The sequence below is a fragment of the Cololabis saira genome, chromosome 6, assembly GCF_033807715.1.
Source record: "Cololabis saira isolate AMF1-May2022 chromosome 6, fColSai1.1, whole genome shotgun sequence".
NCBI classification, from domain to species: domain Eukaryota; kingdom Metazoa; phylum Chordata; class Actinopteri; order Beloniformes; family Belonidae; genus Cololabis; species Cololabis saira.
Window position 1 is genome coordinate 589936 of NC_084592.1, and position 26909 is coordinate 616844.

Sequence of the window (26909 nt, forward strand, 5' to 3'; positions counted from 1 at the left end):
CAAAGAAGGTTAGACACATACAGTAGTTACAGATCAACACACAAAATAATCAACAAAGAAAACTTGTGACATTTTTTAAATGTGAATTAAATGCGATGATACATTTCTTTTAAAAATCTCTAGAGAAACAGAGCTTTTGATACATGCTTTTTATTATGTGTTCTTTCATTGTCCTGCGTTTTATATGTTGTAACACCACAGAGTTGCTATCTAATTTCGTTGTTCGCACTGCTTATAATGACAACAAAGGAATTGAATTGAATCATCTCTGGAACTTAAACTGTAGTGATTTGTACTAATTCATTTCTGTTTTCTGAGGATCCTGGTTAGTGGTTTAGTCTGGATTCTTTGGTGTTCGTGTCTTATCAGCTGTGCATAAAATCTGGACCAAAGGTTCTTTATCGTGGCCATCGGCTCCTGGATTGCTGCCTGTGATTGGCTGAAACCCTCACGCTGCTGACCGCCAGCCAATCAGCGGCGCCGCTGCCCGCCAGCCAATCAACACGGCCGGCCAAGGGTCACGTTGTACACCGCTGCAGGACGCGGAAGGCTCCATTATTCCGTCCAGAACCAGATCGAACCAGGATGTCCGAGCTCCAGGTGAGTCTCACCCGTTAATATAAAACATCCATGGTCTCGTCGCCTCAGGTGAGCGTCCGCGCGCACGCGGTCCCAGATGGAGGCGCGCCCCCGCGGTACCACGTGACAGGGGTGCAGCTGTTTCTGGCGTTTCCATCAGTTTCTCTCAGTTTCTCTCAGTTTCTCTGGTCTAAATGCGCCTGCGTGTACAGTACAATGGAGTAATGTGCTCAGCACGACCTCAGGTCTCAGCTCGAGACTCCGCGGCCATTAGCGGGCACGCGGACGGGAGGCTGGAGCACGTGAGAGTACAGGAAAGTGAACTTTGAAACAGCTGATCACGTCACTCCGCCGTGCACGAGCCGCGCACTCGACCCAGCGTGGATGCGAGAAGTGTGGCGTTAGTTTGGATCACGTGACCAGACAGTTGTTACAGCATCGCCTTCAACTTTGTTCCAGTAGGGTTCCATCAGGGTCTAAGATCAATCAGGGTCTAAGATCAATCAGGGCCAAAGATCAATCAGGGTCAAAGATCAATCAGGGTTCAGGTTCCATCAGGGTCAAAGATCAATCAGGGTCAAAGATCAATCAGGGTTCAGGTTCCATCAGGGTCAAAGATCAATCAGGGTCAAAGATCAATCAGGGTTCAGGTTCCATCAGGGTCAAAGATCAATCAGGGTCAAAGATCAATCAGGATCAAAGATCAATCAGGGTCAAAGATCAATCAGGGTTCAGGTTCCATCAGGGTCTAAGATCAATCAGGGTTCAGGTTCTCCCCGGTTACTCATCAACCCTCCCTGTGAGACGTGCTGCTGCTGCTGTTACCATGGTAACTGCTGCTGCTGCTGCTGGTTGTACTGGTTACGTGTTCAACAAATGCCTCCCACGACCCACATACCAGACCACTAGGGTCCAGATCCAGACCTGCAGGTCCTCTACAGACCAGTAGGGTCCAGATCCAGACCTGCAGGTCCTCTACAGACAACCAGGGTCCAGATCCAGACCTGCAGGTCCACTAGGGTCCAAATCCAGACCTGCAGGTCCAGTAGGATCCAGATCCAGACCTGCAGGTCCACTAGGGTCCAGGTCCACCTGCAGGTCCTCTACAGACCAGGATGTGGGTGGAACCAGCAGGCCTACAGGTTGCTGGCTCCGCCCACCTCAGTGACCCATGACTGTTTCTGCAGGGGAAGTTTGATGCTGCAGCCGCCCAGGTGAAGCAGCTGAAGGCCAAGCCGGCAGATGAGGAGATGCTGAAGGTGTACTCGCTCTTCAAGCAGGCCTCGGTGGGGGACGTCAATACAGGTGAGACGGGCCTGGCTCTCGCTGCCGTCCACAACGGGACAACGGAATGATCCGGGTTGTGTGCTGGCGGGTTTTAAACATGTCCGGTGGGCGTGGGCTTGCCGTCTCGTCTCTGCAGCTCGTCCAGGGATGCTGGACTTCACTGGGAAGGCCAAATGGGACGCCTGGGAGAAGCAGAAAGGTGTGTAACATCCACAGCTGGGACACCTGCATCTTCATCACATCACTTCTTCTCCTTCAAACTCCAGGCTCCGTCTCCTCTGCTCCGTCTCCTCTGCTCCGTCTCCTCTGCTCCGTCTCCTCTGCTGCGTCGTCTCTGCCCCTACTCCTCCGTCTCCCCTGCTCCGTCTCCCCTGCTCCGTCTCCCCTGCTCCGTCTCCCCTGCTCCGTCTCCCCTGCTCCGTCTCCCCTGCTCCGTCTCCTCTGCTCCGTCTCCCCTGCTCCGTCTCCCCTGCTCCGTCTCCCCTGCTCCGTCTCCCCTGCTCCGTCTCCCCTGCTCCGTCAGGATCTCTCTGAACATGTTTGACACTCTTCACACATATTCGGTTTCTCCTGACCCTCAACACATCTTAACTGGTCTCACATCCTGTCAGATAAACGACTGATTCATCAATACAAAAGGTTTTGAAGAGCAGCAGACCAGGAGCTTCCAGAAACACAGGGCAGCTTCTCCACCAGGTCCAGGTCTGGACTCTGACCAGGTCTTTCTAGAATCTAGATTATTTTCTATTACACCATTCTCATGTAGAGCTGCTGCTGTGTTGGGATCATTTCCTGTCACACAACCCACTTTCAGCCAGTCTTCATCTGTCAGACAGATGTCTCTAGAAGACTGTGGTCTCCAGAGGAGCTCATGGTCCACTCAGTGACTGACAGGTGTGTGACATCATCCCTCAGGCAGGTGGTGGTGTTTAAACGCTGACCAATTCAATTCCAGGGACCCAGAACATGAGCCCTGATCAATTATTACATAAACTTAACAAACACCGGCAGGTAAAAACTCCCCTGGTGGGAGAAAAACCTTCAGCCAACCAGTGGCAGTGGGGGGGGGGGGGGGGGGGGGGGGGGTCAGGCATATAGGGGGGTCATCAAGCAGACACCCACACAGGCAGGTGGAAGCAGCACTGGGATGATCAGAGGGGGAGACTGCAGGGCAGCTCCTGAAGCTCTGGCCTGCAAACATGCACAGAAGAGAAAAGGAGGGGGAGGGGGGGCAGACCAGCACAACAAACTACAAGAACAATGATGGTTATGAGATACTTATAATTAATAACTGAGAAACGAAAGAGAAGAAGGGTGAGAGGCACCGCCCAGCGGATCATGTCCCCCCTGCAGCATAAGCCTATAGCAGCATATCTACCACCAAGCTATATTTGAGACTAACTATTATAGTCTTGTTCTATAGCTGCAACTATGACTACTGACTCTAACACACTAGAGTTTACACTACCTAGAGATTTACCAACACCAGCTAGAGGTTTACTAAACACTAACTATAGGCTTTACTAAACAGAAAGGTTTTAAGTTTAGTTTTAAAGGTGGAGGTGGTGTCAGCCTCCTTAACCCAGATTGGAAGTTGGTTACAAAGTAATGGTGCCTGATAGCAGAACGCCCGCCCTCCAAATCTACATTTAGATACTCTAGGAACTACGAGTAAACCTGCACTCTTGAGAACGGAGCGCAAAGGTACTATTAGGTCTTGCAAATCCTGTGGAGCTAGGCCGTTTTGGGCTTCATTCCCAAGTAATAACATTTTTTGTTTTATGGGGACCTCCTCAATGGTCCGTATCTGGACCTCGGGGTGGACCCTAGTGCTCGACCCCCCAAGTCTGGCCTCCAGCAGGAGGGTCCCCCCTTATGATCCAGGTCCTGCTCAAGGTTTCTTCCCCCCTTATGATCCAGGTCCTGCTCAAGGTTTCTTCCCCCTTATGATCCAGGTCCTGGTCCAGGTTTCTACCCCCCTTATGATCCAGGTCCTGGTCCAGGTTTCTTCCCGTCTAAAGGGGAGTTTTTCTTACCACTGTTTGGCTTAAGGTTTTTCTCCCACTAGGGGAGTTTTTACCTGCCATTGTTTATGTAATAATTGCTTGGGGGTTTATGTTCATGTTCTGGGTCTCTGGAAAGATGCTAGAGACAACTAGCCGCTATATAAATAAAATTGAATTGAATTGAATAAAGGAACCTCAGGTCTGGATCTGGACCCTAGGGACCAGTGGAGTAGTCCAGAGGGCGGAGTCAGAACCTCCCACTGTTGCAGCAGTAAAAGTGTCCAATAGAAGCACTCTTGAGAAATGAGGATAACATCACATGGGACGTGTCCAGTTGTCCTCTCTTCTTTTTACCACTGGATAATGTGTCCAGAGGGGGGTGATAGTGTGACCAGAGGGGGGTGTTAGTGTGACCAGAGGGGGGTGATAGTGTGACCAGAGGGGGGTGTTAGTGTGACCAGAGGGGGGTGTTAGTGTGACCAGAGGGGGGTGTTAATGTGACCAGAGGGGGGTGTTAATGTGACCAGAGGGGGGTGATAGTGTGACCAGAGGGGGGTGTTAGTGTGACCAGAGGGGGGTGTTAGTGTGACCAGAGGGGGGTGATAGTGTGACCAGAGGGGGGTGTTAATGTGACCAGAGGGGGGTGATAGTGTGACCAGAGGGGGGTGTTAATGTGACCAGAGGGGGGTGATAGTGTGACCAGAGGGGGGTGATAGTGTGACCAGAGGGGGGTGTTAGTGTGACCAGAGGGGGGTGTTAGTGTGACCAGAGGGGGGTGTTAATGTGACCAGAGGGGGGTGATAGTGTGACCAGAGGGGGGTGATAGTGTGACCAGAGGGGGGTGATAGTGTGACCAGAGGGGGGTGTTAGTGTGACCAGAGGGGGGTGTTAGTGTGACCAGAGGGGGGTGATAGTGTGACCAGAGGGGGGTGTTAGTGTGACCAGAGGGGGGTGATAGTGTGACCAGAGGGGGGTGTTACTGTGACCAGAGGGGGGTGATAGTGTGACCAGAGGGGGGTGTTAGTGTGACCAGAGGGGGGTGTTAGTGTGACCAGAGGGGGGTGTTACTGTGACCAGAGGGGGGTGTTAATGTGACCAGAGGGGGGTGATAGTGTGACCAGAGGGGGGTGTTAGTGTGACCAGAGGGGGGTGTTAGTGTGACCAGAGGGGGGTGTTAATGTGACCAGAGGGGGGTGATAGTGTGACCAGAGGGGGGTGTTAGTGTGACCAGAGGGGGGTGTTAGTGTGACCAGAGGGGGGTGTTACTGTGACCAGAGGGGGGTGTTAGTGTGACCAGAGGGGGGTGTTACTGTGACCAGAGGGGGGTGATAGTGTGACCAGAGGGGGGTGTTAGTGTGACCAGAGGGGGGTGATAGTGTGACCAGAGGGGGGTGATAGTGTGACCAGAAGGGGGTGTTAGTGTGACCAGAGGGGGGTGTTAGTGTGACCAGAGGGGGGTGTTAGTGTGACCAGAGGGGGGTGATAATGTGACCAGAGGGGGGTGTTAGTGTGACCAGAGGGGGGTGTTAGTGTGACCAGAGGGGGGTGTTAATGTGACCAGAGGGGGGTGTTAATGTGACCAGAGGGGGGTGATAGTGTGACCAGAGGGGGGTGTTACTGTGACCAGAGGGGGGTGTTAATGTGACCAGAGGGGGGTGTTAGTGTGACCAGAGGGGGGTGTTAGTGTGACCAGAGGGGGGTGATAGTGTGACCAGAAGGGGGTGTTAGTGTGACCAGAGGGGGGTGTTAGTGTGACCAGAGGGGGGTGTTAGTGTGACCAGAGGGGGGTGATAATGTGACCAGAGGGGGGTGTTAGTGTGACCAGAGGGGGGTGTTAGTGTGACCAGAGGGGGGTGATAGTGTGACCAGAGGGGGGTGTTAGTGTGACCAGAGGGGGGTGATAGTGTGACCAGAGGGGGGTGATAGTGTGACCAGAGGGGGGTGTTAGTGTGACCAGAGGGGGGTGTTAGTGTGACCAGAGGGGGGTGATAGTGTGACCAGAGGGGGGTGTTAGTGTGACCAGAGGGGGGTGTTACTGTGACCAGAGGGGGGTGTTAGTGTGACCAGAGGGGGGTGTTAGTGTGACCAGAGGGGGGTGTTAGTGTGACCAGAGGGGGGTGATAGTGTGACCAGAGGGGGGTGATAGTGTGACCAGAAGGGGGTGTTAGTGTGACCAGAGGGGGGTGATAGTGTGACCAGAGGGGGGTGTTAGTGTGACCAGAGGGGGGTGATAGTGTGACCAGAGGGGGGTGTTAGTGTGACCAAAGGGGGGTGATAGTGTGACCAGAGGGGGGTGATACTGTGACCAGAGGGGGGTGTTAGTGTGACCAGAGGGGGGTGATAGTGTGACCAGAGGGGGGTGATACTGTGACCAGAGGGGGGTGTTAATGTGACCAGAGGGGGGTGTTAATGTGACCAGAGGGGGGTGTCTCTCATAAAGCTGCCTGTTCTTCTTCTACCAGGGAAGAGCAAAGATGACGCCATGAATGAGTACATCCAGCTGGTGGAGGAGCTGAAGCAGAAGTACGGGATCTGAGAACTCTCTCTGCCCCGTCCACATCCCAGCCATGTGAAACGCCTTAAAGTATGAGGAGCAGCGGAACACGGCTCGCCGGGGAACGGGATTCTTCTGTACCCGGGAGTCCAGCCATCTCACAATAAAAGCACTCTTCTAAAAAACTGGTTTGTGGTCCTGCGGTCCGGTTTCCTTTGGTGTGAATCACAATCTGCTTCCAGGATTTAAGTGAAACAAGTAAATAAACATTTGTAGCTGGTGATGATCAAGGTTGGAGGACTGATGGTGGTTCCCATAGAAACAATTTTCAGGTGCCAATAAATTGTGACTTTAAATCCATTTGACCAAATGTTTGGTGTGAGAGATTTCTCTCCCTCTTTCTGTTTAGCTGCTGAAATGGGAACATGCGTTTCCTAATTCTAGCGACCCACCTGACCGGCTGGTTGTAAACATGATGCAAGTTCATAAAGAGAATAAAGGTTTCACACACCTCAACCTCTGTTTTGAATATTGACTGTTCCAGGTGAGTCTAAAAACTGGTTTATAGTTCTACGTTCCATTGACGTCTTTCTGGAGAATAAACAGTATAATGTACATTGGTGGGTGGGGCTTAGTTGGAGGCAAAAGAACCTCCAACTTATCTGGTTCTGAAAGTCACAAATGAAAATAATACTCGTTAAAACACGCACCGGTGACCTGGTCCGAGTAAAATGAAAATAATACTCGTTAAAACACGCACCAGTGACCTGGTCCGAGTATGGTTTACTTCATCCCTGTGGTGTGACAAAGAAACAAACACTGAAAAACGCAGGCGAGCCCGAAACATTTTCATACTCTCCAGTGGTTTCACAATGAGATCACTATAGAACAGACTGGAGTAGAACAATGAATGGAATAATAGAACAGAAGAGCTCTATTGTCATTAAAGACGCATCACAAGTGAAGCTTAACAATGACACTTTGACGCATTTGCAGCCAAAGAACTCAATATAAAATTTCAAGATGAAAAAAACCTTGCATATAAAAAAATACAAAGTTGGGAAGAATACTTTGAAATTGTTTTAGTTATATTTTAATACTTGCCTTAAAATGTATTTTGTAATGTATTAGAGTATTGTATTCTGAATACTTTGAATACTTTTAGAATACTTTTACACATTGATTGTCATTATATTCATGTATAAATATGGCATATAATTACAAAAATGAAGACTACAATTGTTGGAGCACCTGTTGCTTACTGTTAATCAGGAATTCAAACTCTCCTGGTAAATGCACAGGAGCAGGAACAGAGGGCATATTCATTCATTTATTTACTGGATAAAAATAAAAGTAATAACCAATATATTCAAAATTATTCTAGTTTCTTTAAACATTTTTTCTGTTTCTGTAATAAAGTGACAAAGTGCTTGAACTGACATTAACATTTAAATATTTTTGCATTTACTTAACAAGGTAAAACAAATCAAACCTCTTCCATAAAATATATATACTCCATTATATACTTTTCAGAATAGTGCAAGTAGATATCTAGTTTTAGTGATGTTACTGGCTAATTGTTGTCTATGAGAAGAACAAAATTAAGAATGCATGCTAGTGCACCCAAAACATCAAAACATTATTACCAATTGATTACATTTTAAGCAATTTTAAGAGGAGAGTAACTCAGCAATTAGAGAACTCACAGGCCAAGTAGCATCTCTTGTGCAAACTGTCCAGTGTTTCCCACACGAAAGACAAAAATTCTGAAGTCAATCAGGCCAAAACTTCAACAAGTGCTTTTAGGAGGCCCAAAAGAAAATGTGTAGTATGTTATCAGGACAAGAAGGACTGCAACCATTATTTCAAACGTGGTGATGACACACATTGGGCCAAAGGGTGCAGAGCTGCGGGAAGACAGAAGCCGTCGGGAAACGCTCAGAGGTTGTGACAGGGGGACGTGACACAGCCTTAGAAATGAAGTCCCAAAAAGACCCAAAACTGAATCCCCAAACAGAACCTGTAAATGTTTGCACTGACAAGGGGGAAAGAAAGAAACAGCCTGCTCATCACTCCCCAACATCTTCAAACTCACATGTGGAAATTAAAGGAGTCAAATCCACTGATTCATCCGGCTTCAATACAAAACACAAGCGAGTTGCACAGATTGTAGGCAAAAAATGTCTTGTCTGGTCCAAAAAGAACACTGTAAAGACTCAAGCCTTGTGGGACACAGGAGCCCAGGTGTCCATTATGAGTCAGGCGTGGAAATCTCAAAACCTACCTGATGCAGAAATCTGTCCCATCAGTGAACTGTTAAGTGACGATGATCTGCTTGATGTAAGGGCTGCAAATGGTTCAGAAATCCCTTTTCAGGGCTGGGTACCAGTGGGTTTCAGCCTGTGTGATCCAAAAGCTAAAGGAGCTGTATCTGATGATATACTGGTTCCAGTGTTAGTGAGTAAAGACATTGTTCAGAGGCCAATAATAGGATTTAATGCTATTGTTGAGATGTTATCAAACAGAGATGAACAGAGTCAATCTAGTGAAAACATTTCAGTGCTCAGAAATTCACTAAGGATAGGATCAGGAAAGTTAGAGGCACTATTAAATGTCATTCAGGGGGCTACACATGAGAATGTTCCTTACCTTGTCAAAACAGGGCGCACATCGATGCAGATGAAAGGGCTACATCTCTTTTGTTATGTCTGCCTTCCTCTAAGAGAACCAGCCCCTACGTGTGGAGTGCAGGGGGCCACAGTGTCCCTCGAATGACCTGTCAGATTTCCTGTCTTTCATGTTATTAGCTTCCAATGATCTGTCAGGTCCTACCCATTCCCATATAAAAGAAGTCAAACAACATGTTTCCTCACACTCAACTGCGTGCTGCACGTTGACTATCCTGATTGCACATCAATTAAAATAAACTTTGGTAATCTCGAGCTCACCGATGTTGTAGTTTGTTAAGGATCTGTACTTTACAACACTCTCATTTCAGACTTGCAGCAGATGCCACCCCACATATTACATATACTGTATGTTTCAAAAAACTGTAATGCTGTCCGGCCAGAGCAAACCACCTTTTTCTTCAACTATAAAGATCCACGTAAAAGGCTGTTTTTGTGTCTGGGCAGAGAAACATAGTAAACACATTTAACTAGCTTAGTTTTGTGTTGTGAGCCGGACCACTGATCCAGTCACAACTGTTTTTATTAGTTTAAGTGTGTTTGTTTATATTACTGCTACATCCACGTTGCTGGATCTTGATGACATGTTCTTCCACAACAGAAAAAAAGCCCTTCCTCATTTCCCAGTTGAATGACCAAGAGCGCACATGTGAAGTTAGTTTCACACTGGTGCATCTCTGTGTGGGAAACATCAGAAGAACTTGGTTTTCCGGTCGTTTTTCACTGGATGAGACGAAATCTTGTCCGCCATTTTGAACCACACGAAACTCAGTCACCACGTGACTTTGTCACGCATCCATCTTTCTTTTCATGTGTATGGACAGCCATCGTGAGACACACACACACACACACACACACACACACACACACACACACACACACACACACACACACACACACACACACACACACACACACACTGACACACATCGGCGGTCACTCGAGACGAGTATGACAGTCCTCTTCGCAGGGTCGTCTACTTGTGGGTCTTCAGGTGGCTGTAGAGGCGGATCCGTGACCCACATATTTTTGTGCAATGTGGACAGGGGAAAGTGGTGGTGGGTTGTGGTCGTGCTGGAGCCTGTTTCTGTCTTTCCTTACGGAGTTGTCGTTTGGTTTGTGCGACACGGTGGAGTTCCTTCTCATAATGTGCAGCACCTTCTTGCACCGCTGCCCTCCAGCAGTGCCTGTTCAAGGCCATGTGCTCCCAGTCCTGAGATGTTATCAGGAATTTCTTCAGATTGTTCCTGATGTTGTCCTTGAAAGGTTTCTTCTGCCCACCTGGAGCTCGTGGACCTCTGTCCAGCTGGGAGTATAGAATTTGTTTGGGGAGACGGGTGTCGGACATGCGGATGAGATGGCCAGTCCATCGGAGTTGGTGCTGCATTATTAAGGTGGTGATGATGGGCATTTTGGCTTCCTCCAGAACGCTAATGTCCTCCATTTGATCCTGAGTATGTTTCTCAAGGTTCTCTGTTGGTGCTGTTCTAGAGCTCTGAGGTTCCTGCTGTAGGTTGTCCATGATTCTGCCCCATACAGCAAGGTGGGGAGTACCACAGTCTTGTAGATCAGGAGCTTGGGCTCGACCCGGAGATCTCGGTCTTCAAAGACTCTTTTCCGGAGTCTGGCATAAGCTCCGCTGGCACAGCTCAGGCGATGATTGACCTCAGAGTCTCTCCTCTTCGGAAGAGAGAAGGCCGCCGAGGTAGGGGAAGTGGTCAACATTTTATCCACTTTATGGTGGGTGGAGTAGGTGGCTGGTTGGGAGGAGGCTGATGTAGCACCTGGGTCTTCTTGATGTTCAAGGCCAGACCCAGGGCTCTGTATGCCTTAGCAAAGGCGTTCAGGATGCCCTGGAGGTCTGCAGAGTGCTACGATGGCATTGTCGTCTGCATACTGGAGCTCCATGATGGTGGTGTATTGAATCTTAGTTTTGGCTTTGAACCTGTTAAGGTTAAAGAGCTTGCCATCAGTCCTGTACCAGATCGGAATTCCTTGTGGCAGCTCTTTGCCAATGAGGTGTCGTATGGCAGAAATGAAGACTGAAAACAAGGTGGGTGCAATAATGCATCCCTGTTTGACCCCTGTCTCCACAGTGAATGGCTCAGACATGGAGCCGCTGCTGTTGAGAACTGTGGCTGTCATTCCATCATGCAGTAACCTCAGTATTCTGACATATTTGTCCGGACAGCCGTAACGCAGGAGGATGCTCCACAGGGCCCGACGATCTAGGCCTTTGACAGGTTTATGAAAGCCATGTACGTCATCACAATACAGGCCACTGATTGGTCAGGGGGCGGGGCCGTCAGACGTTTGAATCAGGAAGCGGGGAGTCAGCGCGAGAACGACTTGCAGCGATTTTATTATACAGCGCAAACGTCTGTTTCATGATCCAACTCTGAGGTGCAGATGTTTTTTCTCAGCCGCTCGCGGCTGCCAGCTGATTTCTCATCAGCGCCGACACAAACAAAGGGGTTGCGCAATCGAGTACGTCACAGCAGCTTCACCCCAATCTGCCCACTTCTCACCTGGCTGTGGAAAAACAAACAAGGACAAAGCGAGTGGAGGCGGGACGAGGCGTGACGAGCCGTCACGAGCCAGGGCGCGCTGAGTAGGTACTAGTCGAAAAGGACCATATGATTCCCTCCCCTTCATCTGCCATTTTGGAAGCTATTTTCTTAAAAACTATTTCCATTCCATTGTATCTTCTTCTTCCGGCTCTCGGTGAAGGCGGACACTTTTCTGCTCCTCTCCGTCTCTATCTGCCCTGCTGCTGCTTTTGTCCTGTCTCGTCTTCAGAGCCTCTCTTTTTCACTCCTCCGAAATTCTACAATCATGGAATTGATTAACTGGTCTCTCAGCACAATTGACCAAATTTTTGAGACGAGAAGTCAGGGGGTAAGGGAGCCCTCTTGCCCCGATGGGACTTTTTTTGCTGGATACACAATGGACTCCTATAAACATTGGAGACCGTTGTGTCTGGCGATCCTGTCTGTCGAGGACGTTGAAGATGCCTTCATAATTGGATTTATGATAGCAGGATTTCTTGTAATTGGAGTGGGGGGATTCCTAGTCTATCGACAAACGCGTAAGTCGTCGACAGCTGTTCTGGCCCTTTCCGAGCTGCTGAGGGGATAAGCTCTGAGACTAACACTCAGACTTTAACGTTGGGAGAGCAAAACCGCAAGCTGGATGCGATTCTTGAACAGAATCGCAGCCTAGCGGCGGTATTTGAGCTTGGCAAGATGGATAAGACCTTGGAGAAGTTGGAAGCTCGGCTTGGCGGGAATTGATCACAATTTGTCTGTTTGGAGTCGCTATTGAGGAACCAGAGACTTAAGGCAGACAGAAAATTACTGGAGTCTGCCTGTTTTCTTTCAATACAATTGTTGATTCTATAATCTGACCTTGACAGAGCGGCTTGGCCGGTTGCTCCAGTCACAATCTCCCTGGTGGAATGAAAACAAGGAACTCTGCCCCCACTAGCCCTCCCCTCTCCCAGGAACATCTGTGGACCTGTTTCAGAATTGTACAGAGCCATCTGATAACATCAAGGACAATGGCTGAGGAGCAGCTCTGGGCGAAGTTTCACAGACTTAACGCTCACACACACACTTGCTGATAACCACACCTCCCTCATCTCAACGCCTTTCCGGCCCCCCCTCTTATCAGCCCCCCCCAACGCAGTCTCCGGCTTTCGAGCGCCACGAAGCCGCGGCGATCACTTGGATGCACTGTGCAGGGACCCCCCCCCATACACCCACATGCAAGTCTTGTGATGATGTTTGTTGCTTTGTGTGCCGAGGTGTTTTTTGCACATTGACACTGCGTATTATACTCAGTGTGAAGATGTGTTTTTTCCCCCCCCCCGCCTATCCCAGGGTTACCCTTTGAAAAATAGGCGCATAATACCATCGTGTTGCCGCCGGTGTATCCGAAGTCAAAAACATGTTTTTCTAAACTGCCAATAATAAACCTGATTCTGATTCTGATTCTGATTTGAACAGTCCTGATTCTGTGCATACAAGTTCAGGAATAATAATTTGCATTTATATAGCACCTTTCAAGGAACCCAAAGTCACTTTACAATGGTCGTATATTATTATATATTACATTCACTCCTCCTTCATACTTGGTGGTGGTAAACTACATGTGTAGCCACAGCTGCAGGCTGACGGAAACATGGCAGCCAATCAGAACCAGCAATGCCTCACTGTAGGCAAGGACGACCTCTACCACCTGAGCCACTGCCGCCCCATGATCCACTGAGTGGTCCCCTTCACACCTCTTTCTCTTTCCTGTCTAATCTCATAACTATAATTGTTCTCCATTGTCCTTGTAGTTTGTTGTGCTGGTCTGCCCCTCCTTTTCACTTCTGTGCATGCTTGCAGGCCAGAGCTTCAGGAGCTGCATGCTGCCCTACAGTCCCCCCCTCTGATCATCCCACTAGAATGATTCAGACCACGTCTCTCCAGTGTTAGCATCCCTTCATCGGCTCCCCGTAAAACTTAGAATCCAACTTAAAGTTCTCTTCCTGGTGTATAAAGACTAGGGGTGTAACGATACACTAATCTCACGATACGGTACGATACGCGATATGGAGGTCACGATAACGGTACGATACGATATTAGAGCAGTATTTTTTTAACAACCTTGAATGAGGAACATATGACTGGAAAAGACACAAAATACAAAACAATGCTGTGTGTTTGCCCTATTGTTACAGTTTGTAATGCTTTCTAACTGTTTATGTTTTAAAGAGAAAGCCAGGCCAACCATTTTCCACAAACTGAACTAAAAGTAAATGTCAGGTTTGCATTATGCATCTTCAGTTTCATACAAGTACAAATATTTTGCCACAAACTGAATAGTTTCTCTCATGTATGATTTGACTTTTTTCTTTTCCAGAAATGTAACAACTTAAATTAAGTAAATAAATAAAAGTAAATAAATACATACAATTTTACATCATAAAACAGATTGATTCATGCTGATCTTATACTTATCTTAAGTGTAAGAGGAGATTTATTTTTGTTAAGAAGGTTATTTTGGTAATTCAGGGTTCATTATTTTATAAATATATTCTTTATATTCTGATGTAAATCAGGAACGATAATGACACTAGTCAGTTTATCTGTAGTGATCAGTCTGTTTTAGATTGGGCGGAGTGATATGCCACAGTACGGCACTAGGTGCTGTGTTGATGTTCTAAAATCCTACACTGTTGAGGGACATTAAAGTACACTGGAACTCAGCAGAAGTTGTCCCCGTGTTTATCCTACTCAACACCCCAAAAAGGTTTAATTTAATGAGGTAAGGCTTAACTCTACACCAGCCGTACATAAGTAAAAGTTCAGACCTCAAAACGGGACCGCAAAACGGGACTAATTTCTTCTGAGCGGAGTAAGATTTTGGTCCGCGGGTCGAGGCGCGGTCGGATGCGCGTTACTAATCAACACAATAGATTAATATTAATAACCCAATATCGCGATACAGTTTGTCACCTCCACGACACGTTTCGTGACGTTTTTGTATCGCGAAATTTCGTGGTAAGATATATTGTTACAATAAAGACCTAAAGATCCAAATTCCTGGTTTCTCCAAGACCTGATAGTACCACATGTTCCTAACAGAGCTCTCCGTTCTCAGAGTGCAGGTTTACTCATAGTTCTTAGAGTATCCAAATTCAGGTCTGGAGGACAGGTCTTTAGATTAGATTAGATTCAACTTTATTGTCATTGCACATGTTAAAGTACAGGGCAACGGAATGCAGTTAGCACTGGTGGTTCTAGGATTTTTCTGAAACAGGGGCCATTATGGGGCCAAATGTAACCTTCAGGGGCCAACAGTATTAAGCCCCTTTCACATAGAGGGCGCAAAGCCGCGACCGCCGCCGGCTTTTCCATTCATCGTGTATGTGCTACCATGGCACAAGAGTGGACCGCTCTGCTGGCGAGCTTGGCGGCGCGCGAGAGGCCACCTGCCACGGGCGTTTCACCTGCTTGCGCCTGAATTTAATTTTTTTTTAATTTCACCGCGCTGTGAGGGCATCTCGGTGCGTCCAATAGGAGAGAAGGTGGTTGTCATCCTGCTGAGGACCCACTCCCCAACAGGCTGTCAAACTGCTCCCTGTTCAATCTGAAGTAAACCTGGTCATCATGGAGCTGTAGCTCCAACGAGCCTGGATTCCCCCAAATCCTGTCTTCTCATGAGGATTTCATGGACCCTCCTTGCTGCTGCTGCTCATCTCCTCCTCAGAAGAACTAAAGCCAGGGCTTTTCTTTGAAGACAGACGGTCCAAATCATCCCCCCTGAAATAAAAACAGTCCAAATCATCCCCCCTGAAATAAAAACGGTCCAAATCATCCCCCCTGTAAAACTGCCATCCCTCCGTTCCATCCCCTATGTCATTTCATCAATGAATGTGGTTTTACTGCTATTTCAACATTTAGAGTCATCACCAGAAAATAACACCAGAAAAATAACTCATTTGACAATTTTCACCTGTTTCAAGTAAATTTTCACTTGAAATAAGTAGGAAAATCTGCCAGTGGAACAAGATTTATCTTCTCATTACAAGCAAAAAAATCTTGTTCCACTGGCAGATTTTTCTACTTATTTCAAGTGAAAATCTACCTGAAACAGGTGAAAATTGTTGTTTTTTCCAGTCATGAGTCTTGTTTTAAGTGTAATGAGATTTCTTTTACTAAAATGAGACATTTTAACTAGAAATAGGACACAACATTCTTGTTAAGATTGTGAGTTTTTGCAGTGATCCATTTTACTTATCCTGTGAAGGACAGAGTCATATTGATAAGTTCAGAAAATTGTTTTATTGTTGTGTTTTGATGTATTTGATGTAAGCCCAGTGGATATTTAAAGCTTACAGAAGGCTGCATTTAACTGCTATGTCATTCCTGCAGTATTTCTGCAGGTGTTTCAGTCAGTGCTATTATTTGTAATATATTATATTATACTCCGGTTTCCTCCCACAGTCCAAAAACATGCATGCTAAGTAAATTGATCATTATAAATTGCCCGTAGGTGTGAGTGTGAGTGTGTCTGGTTGTTTGTCTGTATATGTGGCCCTGCGATGGACTGGCGACCTGTCCAGGGTGTAACTCCTGCCTCTCGCCTGAAAATAGCTGGGATAGGCTCCAGCAGACCCCCGTGACCCTGCAAAGGATAAAGCGGGTATAGATAATGGATGGATGGATGGATGGATGGATATTATATTATTTGTAATCAGCACAAATTATCTGTCCCCATATGATAAAATCCACCATCCCCCTGATTTTTTTTTTTACAACTCGAGTACTGGCAACAAATATGTGCGCCATGCGTGCCTTGCTCTGCGCCAACTCTGTGTTGATTCTGCGCCCACCCGGCCGTGTGCGCGGCGCAAACCGCGCTCTATGTGAAAGCAGCTTTAAGCGGTGAAATTAAAAAAATTTTCAATTCGGGCTGGCAGGCGCAGCACAAACTCCGTGGCAGGCGCCCTCTTGCGCGCTGCGGAGCTCGGCGGCAGAGCGGTCCACTCTTAAAGAGTGGACCGCGAGTCTCTTGTGCCGCGGTAGCACATACACAATGAATGGGAAAGCTTTGCGCCCTCTATGTGAAAGGGGCTCCTTTTAATAAAACATCATCCTCTTTCTTTGAAAGCAGAATGAAAACGCAATCCTTACGTTACGTTCCGCCCGCCACAAATATTTTAAAAGGAAGTGAACCCTCCCTCCAAATCAAACTGTCCAATAACGTCTACCATAATCTGTTTGGTTTGTCCCCCCTAGAGTGCACCGAGCTGTTTCTTCTTCTATTCACTTGTATTGACGCAACAGGCGCCACCACCAGTTTGGGGGTGGAACTGCAGCAATGATCATCAAATTCTCAGCTTGCCCGTTGATGGACAGAACAGGGGCACTTCAGGGGCCAATCAGATTACAGGCGGGGCCTCTGCACCCCTAGATCCGCCCCTGGCAGTTAGCATCTAACCGGAAGTGCTTATGCAGTGAAATAAAGACAATGTACAGCATATACACATATATACACATATATATAAATATGTATGTACACAGTGCAGATTAATAAATAACTGTTGTTATAAGGTGCAGGTCAGACATGAATGAGTGATAATATATATTATAAACAGATGAGATTTGATTATGTGATTTACAACAGATTTGAGTTACAGTATATACATGGGTGATTGCAGCATTCACAGTGTGGAAGTATTTACAGCAGTGCGAGGAGGTAGTTAGTAAAAAAGTCCAGTGCAATTATATTATGTACAGATGTGCAGAATAGTGCAAAGAGTCAGTAGGTACCAGCCCCGTTCACTTCTGTGGGGGTGGAAGGGTGGGGGGTTGGTGTGTGAGTAAGAGGGGGTGGGGGCCTGGGGGGGCAGAGTTCAGCAGGGAGACAGCTGTGGGAAAGAAGCTGTTCCTGATCCTGGTGGTTCGTGTACGGAGACTCCTGTAGCGTCTGCAGAGGGCAGGAGGGCAAACAGTCTGTGTGCTGGGTGGTAGGAGTCCTTGATCATGGTGGTTGCTCTCCTGAGACAACGCTTCCTGTGGATAGTGTTCATGGTAGGAAGTGATGCTCCGGCGATGCGCTGGGCGGTTTTCACCACCCTCTGCAGGGCCTTCCGGTCAGCGCTAGAGCAGTTCCCGTACCAGACTGTGATACAGTTGGTAAGGATGCTCTCCATGGTGCAGCGGTAGAAGTTCACCAGCACGTCTGAAGAGAGGTGGTGTTTCCTCACAGTCCTCAAGAAGAAGAGGCGCTGGTGAGCCTTCTTGACCAGGTTGGAGCAGGTTGTTGTCCAGGAGAGGTCCTGTGAAATGTGGATCCTCAGGAATTTGAAGCTGGTCACATGTTTCACTGCCACACCGTTGATGTGGATGGGTGGATGAATGACAGCATTCTTCCTGAAGTCCACAATGAGTTCTTTGGTTTTTGAGGTATTGAGCCTCAGGTTATTGTCCTCACACCACGCAGCCAGGTGTTCCACCTCCTCCCTGTAGGCCGACTCATCATTGTTCCTGATGAGGCCAATCACGGTGGTGTCGTCCGCAAACTTGATGATGGCGTTGGAGCCATGTACAGGTCTGCATTCGTGGGTGAAGAGGGAGTAGAGGAATGGACTCAACACGCAGCCTTGTGGTACGCCAGTGTTGATGGTGAGTGTGGAGGAGCAGTGGTGGTCTAACCGGACATGTTGTGGCCTGTTGGTCAGAAAGTCCAGTAGCCAGTTGCAGATGGGAGCTGTGATGCCCAGGTCCGCAAGTTTAACTACTAACTTTGACTGGATGACAGGGTTGAATGCTGAACTGAAGTTTATGAACAGCATTCTGGCATAAGTGTTGTTGTTGTCCAGGTGTGAGAGGACAGAGTGCAGCGCTGTGGAGACGGCATCCTCTGTGCTCCTGTTCTTGCGGTAGGCAAATTAGTGGGGATCCAGGGTGGGAGGCAGGCAGGATTTGAGGTGTGCCAGGACCAGCTGCTCTAGGCACTTGGAGATGATGGGGGTGAGGGCCACTGGGCGGTAGCCGTTGAGACACGCTGGTGTGGAGCTCTTCGGTACCGGCACAATGGTGGTGGATTTGAAGCAGGTCGGAACAACAGCACGGGCCAGGGACAGGTTAAATAAGTCGGTCAGGACCCCCAGCTCCCCAGCGCATGCTCTGAGCACACGTCCAGGGATGCCATCAGGGCCTGCAGCTTTGTGTGCGTTGGTCCGGCTCAGCACTGCTTCAACATCAGTGGGGGAGAGTGTTAGTGGCGGGTGGTTGGCAGTCAGCTCTGCCCTTATTGCTGGTGCATGGTTATCCTTCTCAAAACGAGCGTAGGAAGGATTTGTCAGAGGAGGGGGGGTTGGGGTTGGTGGGCTTGAAGTCTCTGATGACCCGAATGCCCTGCCACATCCGTCGGGGGTTGGAGTCCTCCACCTTCAGTTTGTAGCAGTACTTGACCTTCTTGATGCCCTTTTTAAGCTCAGTCCCGGCTGTACTGTAGGCTTGTGCATCTCCCGATCTGAAGGCGGTGTTGCGGGCCTTCAGCAGTAGACGAACATCCTTGTTCATCCAGGGCTTCTGTTTGGGGTACATGGAAATCCGTTTCTGGTGTGGTGACACTGTCTATGGTGGTGGAGATGTAGTCCTTATTACTAAGGAAGCGTAGCTCTCCATTTCAGTGTGAGGGTGAGTGGTTGCCTGGGCAGCAAACATACTCCAGTCTGTGTGTCTGAACCGGTCTTGCAGCTCAGACTCTGCCCCCACAGGCAACACTTTTATTGTCCTCACTGTGGGTTTCACACGTTGGATGAGTGGAGAGTATGTAGGTGATAAAAACAGGGAGAGGTGGTCAGACTGTCCTATGTGGGGGAGGGGTGTCGCTTTGTATGCTCCTGAGATGTTGGAATAAACATGGTCCAGAGTCTTGTCTCCTCTGGTGTGGCAGGAAACATGTTGGTGAAATCTGGGTAGAACTGTCTTCAGGTTGGAGTGATTGAAGTCACCCGCAACAATAAAAGCAGCCTCTGGGTGTGTTGTCTGCTATATGCTAATGGCTGCATGCAGTTCTTTCATTGCAAGTTTAGCATTAGCATCCGGTGGTACAACAGCAGTGATGATAACTGATGTCAGTTCTCTTGGGAGGTAATAACGTTGACATTTTACCATGAGAAACTCCACATCAGCTGAGCAGTTACTCCCGGTGATAACAGAGTTAAGGCTGGATTATGGTTCTGCGCTACACCAACACAGAGCACACGCTGCTGCCGTGACGCCGTCGTGAACCCTTCGGACTTCTCCGTCACTCCATTTTGCCGCGGTGCAGTACCCCCCGAAACCACTAATTTGCGATCTTTTCCTGAATGGTTTATCCGACTTTTCCAGTCACAGTGAATCAAAGAGATAAGGACAACTATTGTGCAAAAAACCAAAACAAAAAAAAATCACACATACACGAAGAAAAGAGCGCTGAAAGTTCACGACTGCTTCACGAACCGGAACCGGAAATGCGTTGCTACCAAGCGAACCAATCACAGCCCTCTCGGTCTGCGTTGGTCTGCGACCTCTCGACGCGTAGTTACAATTTGCGGGAGGTGCGTCAGGCACGGCGTGGTATGCGGCGTGGGGTGCGAGACACGGCGCAACCTGCGGCGCACGCTCTGCGTCGATTTGTTGCAGAACCATAATCCAGCCTTTAGTGCACCAAGCATTGTTTATATAAATGCACAAACCTCCGCTTCTGGTTTTACTGGAGCCGACTGCAGTCCTGTCTGCCCTGTGAGCGTAGCAGCCTGCTAGCTCGATGGCACTGTCCGGGCAAGTACTGTTTAGCCAGGTTTCTGAGAAGATCATGACGTTTGAATCCATAATCCGTTTGTTGTTGGTGATGCAGAGTCGTAATTTGTCCATTTTGTTGACCAGAGATCGGACGTTGGCGAGGAAAAGGCTGGGTAAAGGGAGCCGGTGCGGTGTTAGCTTTAGCCTAGCTTGTAGCCCTCCGTGCAAACCCTGCCTTTGTTTACGATCTCGACACGTCTGCGAGCACTTCCGCCCGGCCGGGAAGAGTGAGCAGCCTCTGGTGTTCTGGAGATCTCCGGGATGAGTCGGAGATCGGCGATTAAACTGTCGGAGTTTTGTAATCCTATATCCAAAAGCTCCTGTCTGCTATACGATGTTAAAGCAGTGCTGTTCTGGAAGAACAGGCCAATTAGGAGCAGGTAAAACACTGCATATAAGCAAAAGCCGGAGAGACGCTGAGCCTCGCGTTGTTCACGCACCGCCATCTTGGTCAATATCCTCTGCTATCAGGCACCATTACTATGGAACCAACTTCCAATCTGGGTTAAGGAGGCTGACACCACCTCCACCTTTAAAAGCAAACTTCAAACGTTAGTGTTTAGTAAAGCCATCTAGTTAGTGTACACTCTAGTGTGTTAGAGTCAGTAGTCATAGCTGCAACTATAGAACAAGACTAAAATAGTTTGTCTCAAACATAGCTTTGTTGTAGATATGCAGCAATAGAGCTATGCTGCAGGGGGACACCAACACCAATCAATCCTGAGCGGTTCCCATCATGCCTCCTTCTCTCTTCTTCTTCTTCTCTTTCCTTTCTTCAGATCAACCCTCAGTTATTAATTATAAGTATCTCCTCACCATCATTGTTCTCCATCGTTCCTGTAGTTTGTTGTGCTGGTCTGCTCCCTTCTTTTCTCTTCTGTGCACGTTTGCAGGCCAGAGCTTCAGGAACTGATTCCTGACCTACAGTCCCACCCTCTGATCATCCCGCTGCTTGCTTCCACCTTTCCATCCTTTTCCATCCTCTCAGCATTGTGTTAACACACATTAAAGCTCCAGACATTAAAGCTCCAGACCACAAAGATTGTACGTAGGTCTGCACAGCTCAGCTCATCCATGGTGATGGCTGGAAGCCCCTGCGTGCAGGTCACCCTCTAAAGTTGGCTTTAATCAATGATTTTGTTCCTCTTGGTTTCATGTTTGTTCCATAAATAATGAGAGGGTGATAAACGTCCCTCCCTCCCACTTCTCTGTGTGGTTGCTGCATACTTCCTGGCTGAGGGCGGAGCTTCCTGATTGCATTAGATGCAAAAGCAACTCAACGCACATAGCATCGTCTTCCTGTTTCTGGTGAGTTCACTTTCCTGACTTCTCTGTTAATATTTTGTTCTGTTGGCTGTTTCTACGTGACAGTGACTTTTCCACCGGCTGCAGAGACCTGGTCCAGTTCCAGACTGAGTTTGGTTTTGAGTTTTAGACTTGCTGCAGGGACGTGGTCTAGTTTGGGCCAGAGTTTGACCTGAACCTGGAACTGGAGTCAGACTCAGAGCAAACAGTTAACAGATGAATATACTTTTTTTTGTGTGGAGGATATTGACTGTATGAATTTAGATCCATGGTCTAGATCATCCACCTTTTACTTATTTGGTTCAGAAGAAGAAGGAAATGAGGCAGAAGTACAACTAAACCCGAACTCAGGGCAGTTACTTCAGATGTAAGTGATGTGGAAGTGTCCATACTGAAGATGATGTCAGTTAGAGAGTTTAGTTAACTGGGCCATCTGGGATGTGGACCAGTTGGACCAGATGTGGACCAGTTGTCTTTAATAACCTCCAGATGGTCTGACTCATATCTGACATCAGTAAAAAGCTCCATTCTGGTTTTAAGTCACCTCGTGTCCCCTTGGACAATTTTCAGTGACTTTTTTACCAACTCTCTTGGATTTGAACAGTTTGTTAGTACCTGAGTTCTCGATTGATTCGGGTCAAATCTGAAAGAGAGGACCTTCCCTCTTCCTCTTCTTCAGTTCCTCTTATTTGTGGTGTTCCTCAAGGCTCCATTTTGGCCCCCATGTTGTTTCCACTGCAGATTTCCTTTGAAGTGTATTTTCAGGACAGATCTTTTCCATGCTTTTTTGCTGATGATATTCAGGTTTATTTGAATGTCAGACAACAGAAACTCACCTTCATTAGATGTAGAAAACCTCTTCATGATGACAATAATTAATTCATCCCATATTGGACCAAACATTGCTTCCTATGCTGACCCACTGCTGCCATTGACCTGCATGTGTCAAATTCAAGAAAACATGAGGTGATGTGCGACATCTGGCCCAATATTTGTGTTATCTAAACTTCTAAACTCACTTATAGACATTGTGTATAAATAGTTCTAACATGCTTTAGGGATCGACATGGACCAGAACTACATTTATATTTAATCTTAAATGAACAATTTTGTCCAGCCAGCATCTGTGTATGGGTTCATCTGGGCTGAGAAATGGACCCTCATATAGGACTGTCCCTGGGGTCCATGTTGGATCCGATAGCCAGCCGCAATCCTATATTGAGCCATGTTCAGCTCATTTAAATCTCAGTTCCAGATGTTGGCTGAGTAAATGTCCAAGAAGATTATCCAGAGGGAAGGATATTGAAAGAGAGATGGGAAGCAAAAACATTCACTTATGGACAAGGCAGGGAAATTATAAAAATGCATTTTTATAATTTCTTGAAGTCCCGGCTGCAGTTGGCAGCGTTGGGTCAGTTCTAAAGAGTATAAACTATTCTTATCCAGAAGAAAAGTATTTTTAAAGTGTTGCAGCAGAAGTAGCGGTGAGTCACACCTATCTTTCTGCAGCACAAACTCTCCTGCTGCTGCATATTTAAACCCTCGTCACGAAACCATTTTGAAACAAGACAATCAGGAAGTGCTCTGATGAAACAAAGTCTTCCTTTTATGGTGCAGAACCTCAACAAGCTAGTGCTCTTTGAGCTGACTGGAAGATGTGCGATGTCCGTCAAAACTAGGACGTGGGGTTGGTTTATGTCAGTAACCACATTAACCACAGATTATTCTGGGTTTAATAGTAAACCTATCTGGTTCCAGAACAAGAAAAATACAGTTTTGTGGATGAGTTCAGATTTGGGGGTTTTTACAGATTAATGTAGGAAAGTGAAGCATTGTCTCATTCAGGATCTGGACATTTCTTAGAGCTCCTGCAATGTTCTGAACTCATCAAAGTGTACAAAGTGTTCCTGTTAGACTTGTTGGATCATTTTTTGTTTAGTGTTTGTTTTCTGTTCTGCTCTGCGGGATCCTCTACAGTCCTGGTGGGCTCCAACACCACACAGATGGTGTTCATTCCTTGATAATTTCACCCAGACCCGATTTTAACAATGGCACACAACCCCCAGATGGGCCGAAAAGGCAGATGTTGTCCTGGAGACAGTGATTGTGAACTGCTAAGCGTCTTTTTTTTCTGTGGTCAGGACATGGATCACTGCTGGATTCTCCTGCTGCTCCTGCTGAGCAGAGATGGTAAGAATGAAACTTGACTCTTCAAACTCGGCAATCTGACACTGCTCTGGTTCCCTTCCAGTGACTAGTTCATGTCCAGCAACGGTTCCCTTCCAGTGACTAGTTCACGTTCAGCAATTGTCTTTCTGTGTTGGTTTCCAGCACAGTAGAAATAGAGGACAAACAAGAGAATGGTCTTACCCTAGATCCACAACAAAAGCGCCAAAAATCGCCTGTGGTGGCTCAGGACGCCTGCCTCGCTGCTTGCCAACGCCTGCCGACGCCTGCAGTGGGCGGGGCTTTCAAGCTGCGCTGCAGAACTGGAGGGAACAGAGTGCATATAGTTTACATACAGTATATCTATATATATCGTGCACATCTTCAGTTTCCCATTTCCCCATGGATAACACTTTGGGAAGCCTTCTTTATATTTCGGTGTTATTTCTGCATAGATAAGAGTGAGTTTGATGCTCTCCTTAACAAGTTTATTCTGTGGATCAACAGCAACCATCGGCGTTGCTCCCGGTGAACGCTGCAGTCTGTCTGCGGTGAGCAGCACTGACACACCGGGTCTTAGCGGATTTGGTCATATTGTTTAAACTGTGTTTTGTGTTTAATAAGCATTTTTTTTTTTAATTATTTTTGCATTGGATCTTTGTAGCAAATAAAATTGTTCAGACCACCCAGCTCCTCAACCATCAGTTACTTGTTTCACATGAGCACAGTTCGGGTAAAAACGGGTGTGAGTGAGTGAGTGTACGTTTGTGTGTACATTAAAGTACAATCTGTATTGAGGCTTCTCGCTTCAGGAATCCCGGTCTGTGATTGGACGCTGCCTCGGCGTCGCCGCTACTCATTTGGATAAAGTTGAGATTCTCTCAACTTCAAATTGACGCTCTGGACGCCTCCAACGCGCTGCTCCTGATGCTTCCAACGCCTCCGTGGCCTCCGACGCTTCTCGCAGCGTGCTTTCATAGAAAATTAATGGCAGCCGGACCCCTATGATGCTTTTGGTGTGAATCCCCAGTAAGAGGTTCCATCTAAAGTCCTCATCAGGATGGCGATGTCAGACACCCGACCATACATATACCCCCCCCCCCACTTGTCTGCATATGTGTTCAGAACCCCTTCTGAACACATAGAATGCCTACATGATCTGGGCGTGTTTGTTCCTGTTAGAGTTTGCAAGTCTAAACCCTGACATTGTGGTTTCCTCTGCAGGCCTGAGTCAACCAGAGGAAGTCTGCTCAAAGTCAGTGATCAACTCTTGCAGCGACTGCATCAGATCCGGCCCGTTCTGCTCATGGTGTCAACAGCTGGTGAGAAATGATGTTTGTTTCCCACACGCATGCTAAACATAGAAGACACTCATCATCATGTCAGTATACTGTGGTACAGTGGTTGTGTTCAAGAGGTGACACCTTTGCTGTAATTGTGTTTGACTTTTGTCACCTGTGCTCACCATTAGGCATCACGGGTGCATCACAATGAAAATGTCTCGGCAAGTTGTGTTTAAACAGGTGAAAAGTGGCTATGGTTTTGCCAAAAGAGTGATGGATTCAATCAGTGGGTTCAGGCACCTGAGCATCTGGTTCAGACAATAGGGTTTAGTGTTTTAATTCAATTCAATTCAATTTTATTTATATAGTGTCTATTACAACAGAAGTTGTCTCTAGAAAAAGAAATCGATCAAAAATCAGAATTAATACAGACATTATTGGTGCTGTAAACATGTGTCTTTTTGGAAAGGTGCACAACATGGACTTTGGTAGAATAAGAACAAAAGTGCATTTGGATGAAGGGAATGTCATCCTGACTTCCCACATGAAAAAGATTGTTGGAAACAGTTAGGCACCAAATATAATATATTTAATTTTCTCAGATGGCAAAAATAAGAACTTTATTGATCCCATATAGGAGTAATTCATGTTATATCAGCTATAGAGAACAAGGTAGTGCCGAAAAACAATATAGGCTACTATATCCCCCCTCACAAAAATAAGAAAAATAGAGGAACATATTTTCTCACCAACAAAACATATTTAAAATTTTCCAAGTAACACAATAATATATTTTTCGGGCAATGAAATAACATTTGAACCATTTTTCAGACAATTAAATTTGTTGATGAGAAAATATGTTTCTCTGTTTTTCTTTTGTGAGGGGGGAGCACACAGTCACAAGAACACCATGCTTATGACCACAGAGAAAGACATCCTCATGTCCCTAGATAATGACAGAGTTGCAGAAAAAAGTGACCTGTTGAAGAAACTCCTTATCCCTTAACATTGAGAAAAATGGCATTGCTGGTTTGTTTTTTTTAGGTTAACATTCAACCTTCATTTTTATGTGAGTATTCAAGTTAAACTGTGTATTTACACCCTCTTTACATTGTGATTTATCATAACTCATACAGTGTTGTGTATTTCAGATACCTGTTTTGTATTGGTTCAACCAGAGGGACTGCAGTGAGACCTTATGTGAGAGTATTCAAGTTAAACTAGAATACTATGCCCTTAACACAACATCTAGTCAAACTGTGCTATTGCTATAATTTGGATTGTATAGTATCATGAGCCACAATTAAGTATTGTGACACTCATGCCAGGCGTTATTGTTGTTGAGTTTCCACGCACTGATTGCTTTGGGCCGGGCCTAGTCAAAGTCCAGAGCCGTTTTTTAGTCCCAGTCCGTCCCTGGACACCGGCCCTCAAGGACCAACTTTGGACACCCCTGCTCTAGGAACTATGAGTAAACTTGCACTCTGAGAACCGAGGGCTCTGTTAGGAACATACGGTACTATCAGGTCTTGCAAATATTGCAGAGCTAAGCCGTTTTGGGCTTTAAACGCAAGTAATAAAATGCAATACAACACAAAAGGGAAGGGGAAAACAGAGCACTGACGAAAACCAAATACAACACAAAAACCCAGACCATGACATGTGGATTGTGGATTATACTTCCCAATGGCTGCATGTATAAACTGAACAAGATTGGCCCTAGCACTGAACCCTGCGGAACACCATAACAGACC

The 26909-nt window shown here is 46.9% G+C and overlaps 2 protein-coding genes across 2 annotated transcripts in view; both read left to right on the forward strand.

Annotated features, from left to right (window-relative positions):
- The first annotated feature begins 444 nt into the window (after window positions 1-444).
- Window positions 445-6882, forward strand: dbi (diazepam binding inhibitor (GABA receptor modulator, acyl-CoA binding protein)). The gene is made up of 4 exons (XM_061723008.1): window positions 445-600; window positions 1767-1884; window positions 2003-2065; window positions 6335-6882. Exons 1-4 carry the CDS (start codon window positions 586-588, stop codon window positions 6406-6408), a joined length of 270 nt encoding a protein of 89 aa, XP_061578992.1. The 5' UTR covers window positions 445-585; the 3' UTR covers window positions 6409-6882.
- Window positions 6883-21649: 14767 nt separating this feature from the next.
- The window catches only part of itgb2 (integrin, beta 2), a 30758-nt gene continuing 25498 nt past the window's right edge, over window positions 21650-26909 (forward strand). Inside the window, exons 1-3 of the mRNA XM_061723010.1 lie at window positions 21650-21709; window positions 23848-23896; window positions 25097-25194. Coding sequence (XP_061578994.1) covers window positions 21665-21709; window positions 23848-23896; window positions 25097-25194 — 192 coding nt within the window. The 5' untranslated portion in view covers window positions 21650-21664. The remainder of the gene's footprint in view (window positions 21710-23847; window positions 23897-25096; window positions 25195-26909) is intronic.